The sequence below is a fragment of the Coregonus clupeaformis genome, unplaced genomic scaffold (genome assembly GCF_020615455.1).
Source record: "Coregonus clupeaformis isolate EN_2021a unplaced genomic scaffold, ASM2061545v1 scaf2130, whole genome shotgun sequence".
Taxonomy (NCBI): Eukaryota; Metazoa; Chordata; class Actinopteri; order Salmoniformes; family Salmonidae; genus Coregonus; species Coregonus clupeaformis.
Genome location: NW_025535584.1, coordinates 80,102 through 91,271, shown reverse-complemented (window position 1 = coordinate 91,271; position 11,170 = coordinate 80,102). Strand labels below are relative to the sequence as shown.

Below are 11,170 nucleotides of genomic sequence, written 5' to 3'. Positions count from 1 at the left end.
CTTGCTACTCCATCTAGAGGCCCTGAGCGAGAATGCATGTTATTCTCCAGAAAATGTGGAGATAACTGATCGCATTAGCGTTGTTACATTGTTACAAACTGTTCACATCTTTGCACATTTCTGAAGGTCACAGTTGCCCTCCTGCTTACGTCTTTGCCTCGGTTGTCTCCCTTCGGAGTTTGAAAGTTAACCAGCGATTGATTGACATGTAGTTGAACTACTAAACCCCTGCCCTTATCAATGACAGTGATACCAATCAAAGACAAAACACAATCAAATGCAACGACAAAAGGTTTACTGAAGATAAAATGGGTGGGGTGTGGGAAGGGGATTGGGGATGAAGAAAAAATAGAAACACCATTGTTGGTGCCTGCATCAGTGATCTCCCTGTATAGTGTTGTGGTGGCAGGTGAGGCGGCTCTCATCCTTGTTGATTTCATCCTCTTTCTTGGAAGCCACTTTAGCCTGAAAAACGAAAGGTATAAAATATAGAAAACCTATTTTACAGACAGCCATTATCACTGGATATTAGCATCAAAATAGTTGATAAATGATTATGTTAAGTACAAAAGAGAATTACAGTATGAGTTATTACTTACAGGCTTCTTGTTCTTCCCCCTGAGAGCTCTCCAGAGAGATGAGAATAATCCACACCTCTTCTTCTTCTTGGCAGCAGCAGTTGATGAGATGTCGTTGACATCAGTAGTAGAGGTAGACATTTTCTCAGCACACTGCTCCAGGCTGGTAGCACTAGCATCAACTTCACGTAAAGCAACATGGCTACTCTTGGTTGAACCCATAGAAATAGTGATGGTAAGTCTACTTCCCTTGGTTGACACATCAGCCACATGGACCTCAGGTTGGTTGGAGGCTCTCAGGGTGGAGTCCTCATCCTGAGACACTAGATTTGTAGCAGACTGGAACCGGTCATTCTCCACGATGGAAACACTGGTAGACAGAACCTGAGATACTAGGCCTGCAGCAGACTGGATCAGGTCATTCTCCACAATGGAAACACTGGTGGACAGAACCTGAGACACTAGGCCTGCAGCATACTGGATCAGGTCATTCTCCACTCGAATGCAGACTGGATCAGGTCATTCTCCGCAATGGAAACACTGGTGGACAGAACCTGAGACACTAGGCCTGCAGCAGACTGGATCAGGTCATTCTCCACAATGGAAACACTGGTGGACAGAACCTGAGACACTAGGCCTGCAGCAGACTGGATCAGGTCATTCTCCACAATCGAAACACTGGTGGACAGAACCTGAGACACTAGGCCTGCAGCAGACTGGATCAGGTCATTCTCCACAATGGAAACACTGGTGGACAGAACCTGAGACACTAGGCCTGCAGCAGACTGGATCAGGTCATTCTCCACAATGGAAACACTGGTGGACAGAACCTGAGATACTAGGCCTGCAGACGTCTGGTTCAGGTAGTCTTCCTCGATGGAAACACTGGTGGACAGAACCTGAGGAGTCTGCTGGAGTGTCAGTGGCTCCCACTCATCCAGGAAGAAGCTCTCGACAGAGGGGAAGCTTCTTCCTTTCAGAACTGGGGGAATGTAGGGGGTGTACCCAACAGTCCAGAGCAGAGAGCTGTTGATGGCATTCGCGTAGTGGTACTTGTCGCCAAGTACCTCTGCAAAGCTCTGACGGATGTTCTGACTCTCTGACTCTGGACCTTCAAGGGTGTTGCGTTGGGTCACCATTGAAATCCACCCTGAAAGAAACGCCATGACAGCACAGGATCAACAAAACAGATTTTTAGCATTATAAGAAAGGGAGGGATATTTTCCTTTTCACTCATGGCAAATAATGTGTGTTCCAATAATATCTCCTATTTCCTTAAAGTGTGCACTCCTTCTCTACTTCCCAGACATCTTAAACCGTTGGATTGGTGGAGGCATAGGCTAGTGGGAGTTTCAACCATATTTCTTATACCAGTCATTTCTTTTCAATTCAGTGAAGTGAACAAGTGCGCACTTTGGGAGGAAGGAGAGATAATTGAGACACTGCTTATTTTACTTGGCCTAAGTAAAGCCATTTACAGCTGTAAATATTCATTTTGCATGGTTACATTGCTTGGTAACTAACAACAAAAGCCTTTACAGCCATCTTATTCTAAGTTTGAAGATATTTCCTTTCTACTAAGAATTAAATCAATTAATATTTTAGTTTTAAGACTGAAATAATTGAATTATTCTTACCTGAGTTAACTGCGTTGTCCTTAATAGAATAATGTCCGTCATCAGGGAGGATGAATGAAAAGCTTGCCATAATGCTGTATCTCTCGTTGTTTGTCGATCAAGAACTGAAGATTTCTTGAGAGTTCTGAACATAACTCTCTGGTTCTGGAGTTCCATACGAAGCGTCGGCATTGTGACCCTCTCTGTCGCATAGAGATGGAATTCTTTATGTCCAGAATGCCATTACGCAGGGTTTCGAATGGAATTCGGTTACACTTTATTTGGATAGTCCCAAGTGGATGGTTTGTAGATGTTCAATAACTGTCAGCATTTCAACTAACTATCCACTAACCCTAACCTTAACCCTTAACATTAGCCCTAAACGTAACCCTTACCCTTATTCTAAACTAACCCTAACCTTGGCAAGCAGTTGCTTATCAACAGATCGTTTGTTGAAAGTATGCCCATCTGTAGATTATTTATACGGGACTATCCAAAATAAAGTGTGACCAGGAATTCTATCTCTGTTTAATAATACTACATTTATTTTATATAGCACTTTTCATTAAATTTCTCCGGATTCTGACATTGGCTGGTCTTGACTTGGGGGATGGTTTCCACAGCTGACGGTGTTGAGGCAGTTCAGAAAGGTAGTAGCAGCGGAGGGAGCGTCGATGGTACAGGGAGGGAGAAGCGTCAGTCGGATAGACGGGCCCGGAGCTCTTAATCGGGCACCTTCGCTGTATTCTCCTCCTCAAGTGGATCATCAACAACCGAAGGTGTAGCACATGAGAGTCACACGCTGGCCAATACCAACATGTTAAGAATATGTCGTCCTCTGAATATTGTAATTGATTGTAGAATATCGAGTAAACTAGGGTCAACACCCTCACTGTTTATGCACTCAAAAGGGACCATGCTAAAATCATGTCCCGCGCTTTTCCTCAACTGGGAATTCGTTTTTTCTACCAAACTCTCCAGTTCAGTTCTTCTTCATTCAGTTATTTTTCAGAAAATTATTCTTAAATGTTTTTTACCACATTGCACCATCAACAGAATTCTTTCAAATATATAGCCTACTTACAGGGAGCTCTTGTCTCCCCGTGACTATTTTCCCTCTTATGTAATACTGTAAATGTGGTGTATATAACTTGCCAGCTCTGCAAAGGATGGTTAAAGAATGATACCACCCTGACATTTGCATGTCTGTAGCCTACCCCTGGAAAAAAGAGATACATGGAGTAGACATGTTTTAAATGCAAACTTATTTACCTTCTTAGGTGTTCTGGTAGAATTGACTTTGAATGTTGTTAATGGCAAAATCTAGAACCCAGAAGTCTAGACTCTAGAACACACATCAGACACAGTTTATCATACTTTATTTTGTAGGGGAACCACAGGTACTTTAAAAGAAGGTTATACCGAGCTGTACATAGAAGAGCAGTATTCACAGAAATGATAGCCATGTCTTCTCCCAAAGTTTAAATACTATTCTTTAATTCTCTATAATATTTTTTTATAATAATGATACAATAAAAGCTTGTGTAACTGGTCCTGCAGCTTTTTCGATATGTTGTCGATGATGTCATTGTTGTGTTACAGGGCTCATTTTTTTTTTCTCCAAAAAAGGAAAATTAAAAGAGTTATGATTTCTAACACATAACAGGCACAGACTGCCATCCTGCGTATGATGGTGTATGTATGATGACGCCCAATTAACTCACAAAAGAGAGACTGAAAGACAGAGGGATAGATAGACAGAAAGAGACAAAGAGAGGGAGAGATGTGCCCCATTTGAATACTTCAGTCTTCCTTCCTTGAAGTAATCACTGATCTGATTTGGTTGGGCCAGTCAGAGTAATAAGACCGTCACCTTGCTTTCACCTGTCCAATCACCAATGGATCTGTGCTTACCTGAAGAAAGGATGCTTCTCTTCAGTATGCGAACAGAGACAGATAAAGCTTGATGTTGGAGACTGGTCAGTAACAGTTGGAGAACGGGCATCAGTTCATAGTAAGGTTGCTGGGGGGGTTGGATGTTGAATTTCGGACCCCCTGGTTGAGACCCCCTCTTCCGCTGCCCTGACCCCCAATCCCTGATCTTTGACCTCCAGGTGGGTCACTTCCAGAGCTGTGTGCTGAGTGTCTGACCGGAGGGTGAAGCGGCCCAGCCTCCCATGGTGGAGGCAGGCTGACCGAAGGCCATGCCCCCCCCGGCACCGTTCAGACTCATCCCTGACATCTGCTGGTTCATCTGGGGAAGAAAGAGAGAGACGAGTAGTAAGGTAAAGGTGTCAGGGTCAGGGAAACACAATATTGCCTAATACGAAATCAAACCCCTTACCCCAATGCATCTATATCGATCTCAGAAAATTGGATAGTTATGGCAATATGGTAACATTACCTAATTAAGTTAACTCCCAAAGATACTGATCTTGTATTCTCATTAAACCATCTTATACTTCAAATGCAAAGCTTACTCCTAGGGGAAAAACCCCAATATGCCAAAGAACGAGACAACAAAATAACTACCATACCTGTCCCATGTTCCACTGGCCCTGCTGCCCAGGCTGGACGGCATACATCCCCTGCATGCCCTGAGCGGGCACCATACCCGCGGGCATCCCCCAATGGGGTACCCCCATCATCCTCGGAGCCATGCCAACCATCCCGGCCGCAGGCGCTTGTCCCATGAAACCGTTGGGCATCGTCATGCCAACCATCATGCCTGTGTTGGGTCCCATCATGGCGGCTCCGCTCTGAGCCATCATGGCACCCATGACGGTGGTGGGGGGCATGCCCGTGCCCATGCCAGGAAAGGCCTGGTAGCCAGTGGGGACCTGCTGCTGGGGGATGCCTACTGGAAACTGCATCTGGGCGGGGTTCATTTATATACCAGCTGGAGTGGAGAAAGAGAGGAGAAATACTGAGAACAGGGTTGCACAGTTTGTCTTTCTTTCAAAATAAAACGTTCTGTTAACCTTTATGACGGCTTGCCACAGATATACTGAGAGAGTGGGAAAGTGACTGAACAACTTGGTTGGTGACTTGCTTTAGAAGTGTTTGGTATTTACACTATATAGCCCAGAGCCAGTTGGGGACCATTTCCAACCTCTGTGTTATTGGTTGGTGTGTGTGTGTGAGTGTGTGTGTGTGTGCATGCACTTGTGTTTGCGTGCACATGCCCAAAATGATGCATGACAGGGCGACCATTTTACTGGCATATGCGCCTAAATATTTTGCTGTGCGACCTGGAATATTAATTTAGGAGCACAAGTGCGCCTGGATTTAAAAAAAATCCCCCAGATGATAATTGTTGTAATGATTACTTCACTGTACCGAAGCCCCTGAGTGCCATGGAGAATACACTGAGCACAGATTCATTACTATAAAGAAAACGGCTTGTTAACCTCATATTTGTCATTGTGCTCCTAAATGTCTTTGTGTGCTCCTACATTTTTCAACTTAGGCGCACATGTGCTCCTTGTAAAAAAGGTCAGTGTAGAGCCCTGCATGAGTGTACAGTATGTGCATGTGTACGCTTGTCTGTATTTCTCCCTTACCAGGCGGGGCCTGCTGGTGCTGGGGCATCTGAGGCATACTGGTGTTCCCATACAGGGACAGGATGGAGTCCTTGGAGAGGTGTTTCTTGGCCCCGGTGTCCTCCCCCCTTAATGCCAACTCCACCACCAGTCTCACTGAACAGGTCCAGGTCTCCCTGGGTAGAGCCTGAGGATGGGGTTGCTGCTGGGGGTTGTGTTGGGGTGCTGGCTGGGGTACTGGAGCTAGCCTGGAAGAAGGAAGCAAAAACTGTAAGAACTACGTAAGAAAAGTCGCTAACCATATTCAGTCTCTTGATCTTCAAACTTCTCTCACGCTAACATGCACTGGCCTGCATGCATGGATGGATATATATATATATATATATATATCAGTTGAAGTCAGAAGTTTACATACACTTAGGTTGGAGTCATTAAAACTTGTTTTTCAACCACTCCACAAATTTCTTCTTAACAAACTATAGTTTTGGCAAGTAGGTTAGGACATCTACTTTGTGCATGACACAAGTCATTTTTCCAACAATTGTTTACGGACAGATTATTTCACTTATAATTCACTGTATCACAATTCCAGTGGGTCAGAAGTTTACATACACTAAGTTGACTGTGCCTTTAAACAGCTTGGAAAATTCAAAAAAATTATGTCATGGCTTTAGAAGCTTCTGATAGGCTAATTGACATCATTTGCGTCAACTGGAGGTGTACCTGTGAATGTATTTCAAGGCCTACCTTCAAACTCAGTGCCTCTTTGCTTGACATCATGGGAAAATCAAAAGAAAATCAGCCAAGACCTCAGAAAAAAATTGTCTGGTTCATCCTTGGGAGCAATTTCCAAACGCCTGAAAGTACCACGTTCATCTGTACAAACAATAGTATGCAAGTATAAACACCATGGGACCACGCAGCCGTCATACTGCTCAGGAAAGAGACGCGTTCTGTCTCCTAAAGATGAACATACTTTGGTGCGAAAAGTGCAAATCAATCCCAGAACAACAGCAAATGACCTTGTGAAGATGCTGGAGGAAACAGGTACAAAAGTATCTATATCCACAGTAAAACAAGTCCTATATCGACATAACCTGAAAGGCCGCTCAGCAAGGAAGATGCCACCGCTCCAAAACCACCATAAAAAAGCCAGACTACGGTTTGCAACTGCACATGGGGACAAAGATCATACTTTTTAGAGAAATGTCCTCTGGTCTGATGAAACAAATATAGAACTGTTTGGCCATAATGACCATCGTTATGTTTGGAGGAAAAATGGGGTGGCTTGCAAGGTGAAAAACACCATCCCAACCGTGAAGCACGGGGGTGGCAGCATCATGCTGTGGGGGTGCTTTGCTGCAGGAGGGACTGGTGCACTTCACAAAATAGATGGCATCATGAGGAAGGAAAATGATGTGGATATTTTGAAGCAATATCTCAAGACATCAGTCAGGAAGTTAAAGCTTGGTCGTAAATGAGTCTACCAAATGGACAAACTTCCATTTGTGGCAAAATGTTGTGGCAAAATGGCTTAAGGAGAACAAAGTCAAGGTATTGGAGTGGCCATCGCAAAGCCCTGACCTCAATCCTACAGAACATGTGGACAGAACTGAAAAAGCGTGTTCGAGCAAGGAGGCCTACAAACCTGACTCAGTTACACCAGCTCCGTCAGGAGGAATGGGCCAAAATTCACCCAACTTATTGTGGGAAGCTTGTGGAAGGCTACCCGAAACGTTTGACCCAAGTTAAACAATTTAAAGGCAATGCTACCAAATACTAATTGAGTGTATCTAAACGTCTGACCAACTGGGAATCTGATGAAATAAATAAAAGCTGAAATAAATCACTCTACTATTATTCTGAAATGTCACATTCTTAAAATAAAGTGGTGATCTTAACTGACCTAAAACAGGGAATTTTTAATAGGATTAAATGTCAGGAATTGTGAAAAACTTAGTTTAAATGTATTTGGCTAAGATGTAAACTTCCGACTTCAACTGTATATATTTTTTTTTCTTCCACTGGTCCTCCATGGGAAACGAACGCACAACCTTGGCGGTGCAAGCGACATGCTCTATCAACTGAGCCATCATTGAGATGTAGACATATAGGTAATATGTTGTGCATGTACAGTGAGGGAAAAAAGTATTTGATCCCCTGCTGATTTTGTACGTTTGCCCACTGACAAAGACATGACCAGTCTATAATTTTAATGGTAGGTTTATTTGAACAGTGAGAGACAGAATAACAACAAAAAAATCCAGAAAAACGCATGTCAAAAATTGTATGAATTGATTTGCATTTCAATGAGGGAAATAAGTATTTGACCCCTCTGCAAAACATGACTTAGTACTTGGTGGCAAAACCCTGGTTGGCAATCACAGAGGTCAGACGTTTCTTGTAGTTGGCCACAAGGTTTGCACACATCTCAGGAGGGATTTTGTCCCACTCCTCTTTGCAGATCTTCTCCAAGTTATTAAGGTTTCGAGGCTGACGTTTGGCAACTCGAACCTTCAGCTCCCTCCACAGATTTTCTATGGGATTAAGGTCTGGAGACTGGCTAGGCCACTCCAGGACCTTAATGTGCTTCTTCTTGAGCCACTCCTTTGTTGCCTTGGCTGTGTATTTTGGGTCATTGTCATGCTGGAATACCCACCCACGACCCATTTTCAATGCCCTGGCTGAGGGAAGGAGGTTCTCACTCAAGATTTGACGGTACATGGCCCCGTCCATCGTCCCTTTGATGCAGTGAAGTTGTCCTGTCCCCTTAGCAGAAAAACACCCCCAAAGCATAATGTTTCCACCTCCATGTTTGACGGTGGGGATGGTGTTCTTGGGGTCATAGGCAGCATTCCTCCTCCTCCAAACACGGCAAGTTGAGTTGATGCCAAAGAGCTTGATTTTGGTCTCATCTGACCACAACACTTTCACCCAGTTCTTCTCTGAATAATTCAGATGTTCATTGGAAAACTTCAGACGGGCCTGTATATGTGCTTTCTTGAGCAGGGGGACCTTGCGGGCGCTGCAGGATTTCATGGTATAAATCTCCCACAGGAATTCCTAATATGGGAATATCCCCATATCCAACAGCTGATAAAAGCATTATGAGGGGTAACCCTCAGAATTGTGCTTGCTACTCCATCTAGAGGCCCTGAGCGAGAATGCATGTTATTCTCCAGAAAATGTGGAGATAACTGATTGCATTAGCGTTGTTACATTGTTACAAACTGTTCACATCTTTGCACATTTCTGAAGGTCACGGTTGCCCTCCTGCTTACGTCTTTGCCTCGGTTGTCTCCCTTCGGAGTTTGAAAGTTAACCAGCGATTGATTGACATGTAGTTGAACTACTAAACCCCTGCCCTTATCAATGACAGTGATACCAATCAAAGACAAAACACAATCAAATGCAACGACAACAGGTTTATTGAAGATAAAATGGGTGGGGTGTGGGAAGGGGATTGGGGATGAAGAAAAAGTGTGAGAGAAAATAGAAACACCATTGTTGGTGCCTGCATCAGTGATCTCCCTGTATAGTGTTGTGGTGGCAGGTGAGGCGGCTCTCATCCTTGTTGATTTCATCCTCTTTCTTGGAAGCCACTTTAGCCTGAAAAACGAAAGGTATAAAATATAGAAAACCTATTTTACAGACAGCCATTATCACTGGATATTAGCATCAAAATAGTTGATAAATGATTATGTTAAGTACAAAAGAGAATTACAGTATGAGTTATTACTTACAGGCTTCTTGTTCTTCCCCCTGAGAGCTCTCCAGAGAGATGAGAATAATCCACACCTCTTCTTCTTCTTGGCAGCAGCAGTTGATGAGATGTCGTTGACATCAGTAGTAGAGGTAGACATTTTCTCAGCAGACTGCTCCAGGCTGGTAGCACTAGCATCAACTTCACGTAAAGCAACATGGCTACTCTTGGTTGAACCCATAGAAATAGTGATGGTAAGTCTACTTCCCTTGGTTGACACATCAGCCACATGGACCTCAGGTTGGTTGGAGGCTCTCAGGGTGGAGTCCTCATCCTGAGACACTAGATTTGTAGCAGACTGGAACCGGTCATTCTCCACGATGGAAACACTGGTAGACAGAACCTGAGATACTAGGACTGCAGCAGACTGGATCAGGTCATTCTCCACAATGGAAACACTGGTGGACAGAACCTGAGACACTAGGCCTGCAGCAGACTTGATCAGGTCATTCTCCGCAATGGAAACACTGGTGGACAGAACCTGAGACACTAGGCCTGCAGCAGACTGGATCAGGTCATTCTCCACAATGGAAACACTGGTGGACAGAACCTGAGACACTAGGCCTGCAGCAGACTGGATCAGGTCATTCTCCACAATCGAAACACTGGTGGACAGAACCTGAGATACTAGGCCTGCAGCAGACTGGATCAGGTCATTCTCCACAATGGAAACACTGGTGGACAGAACCTGAGACACTAGGCCTGCAGCAGACTGGATTAGGTCATTCTCCATAATGGCAACACTGGTGGACAGAACCTGAGATACTAGGCCTGCAGACGACTGGTTCAGGTTGTCTTCCTCGATGGAAACACTGGTGGACATAACCTGTAGAGTCTGGAGGAGTGTCAGTGGCTCCCACTCATCCAGGAAGAAGCTCTCGACAGAGGGGAAGCTTCTTCCTTTCAGAACTGGGGGAATGTAGGGGGTGTACCCAACAGTCCAGAGCAGAGAGCTGTCGATGGCATTCGCGTAGTGGTACTTGTCGCCAAGTATCTCTGCAAAGCTCTGACGGATGTTCTGACTCTCTGACTCTGGACCTTCAAGGGTGTTGAGTTGGGTCACCATTGAAATCCACCCTGAAAGAAACGCCATGACAGCACAGGATCAACAAAACAGATTTTTTAGCATTATAAGAAAGGGAGGGATATTTTCCTTTTCACTCATGGCAAATAATGTGTGTTCCAATAATATCTCCTATTTCCTTAAAGTGTGCACTCCTTCTCTACTTCCCAGACATCTTAAACCGTTGGATTGGTGGAGGCATAGGCTAGTGGGAGTTTCAACCATATTTCTTATACCAGTCATTTCTTTTCAATTCAGTGAAGTGAACAAGTGCGCACTTTGGGAGGAAGGAGAGATAATTGAGACACTGCATATTTTACTTGGCCTAAGTAAAACCATTTACAGCTGTAAATATTCATTTTGCATGGTTACATTGCTTGGTAACTAACAACATAAGCCTTTACAGTCATCTTATTCTAAGTTTGAAGATATTTCCTTTCTACTAAGAATTAAATCAATTAATATTTTAGTTTTAAGACTGAAATAATTAAATTATTCTTACCTGAGTTAACTGCGTTGTCCTTAATATAATAATGTCCGTCTTCAGGGAGGATGAATGAAAAGCTTGCCATAATGCTGTATCTCTCGTTTGTCGATCAAGAACTGAA

At 43.9% G+C, this 11,170-nt stretch overlaps 1 protein-coding gene across 4 annotated transcripts; it reads right to left on the bottom strand.

The window, feature by feature from the left end:
* Positions 1-351: 351 nt before the first annotated feature.
* Positions 352-11,170, bottom strand: LOC121532528. 4 transcript variants are annotated; one of them, XM_045219185.1, is made up of 4 exons: positions 11,065-11,170; positions 10,119-10,576; positions 600-1,031; positions 352-465 (listed from the first exon to the last, which is right to left on the bottom strand). In XM_045219185.1, exons 1-4 carry the CDS (start codon positions 11,132-11,134, stop codon positions 376-378), a joined length of 1,050 nt encoding a protein of 349 aa, XP_045075120.1. In that variant the 5' UTR covers positions 11,135-11,170; the 3' UTR covers positions 352-375. The 4 variants fall into 4 exon arrangements, 3 of the variants coding, with proteins under 3 accessions (XP_045075120.1, XP_045075122.1, XP_045075121.1); XM_045219187.1 differs by lacking the exons at positions 10,119-10,576; positions 11,065-11,170 and adding exons at positions 1,340-1,728; positions 2,216-2,304; XM_045219186.1 differs by lacking the exons at positions 10,119-10,576; positions 11,065-11,170 and adding exons at positions 1,354-1,728; positions 2,216-2,303 and having other exon boundaries at positions 600-1,045.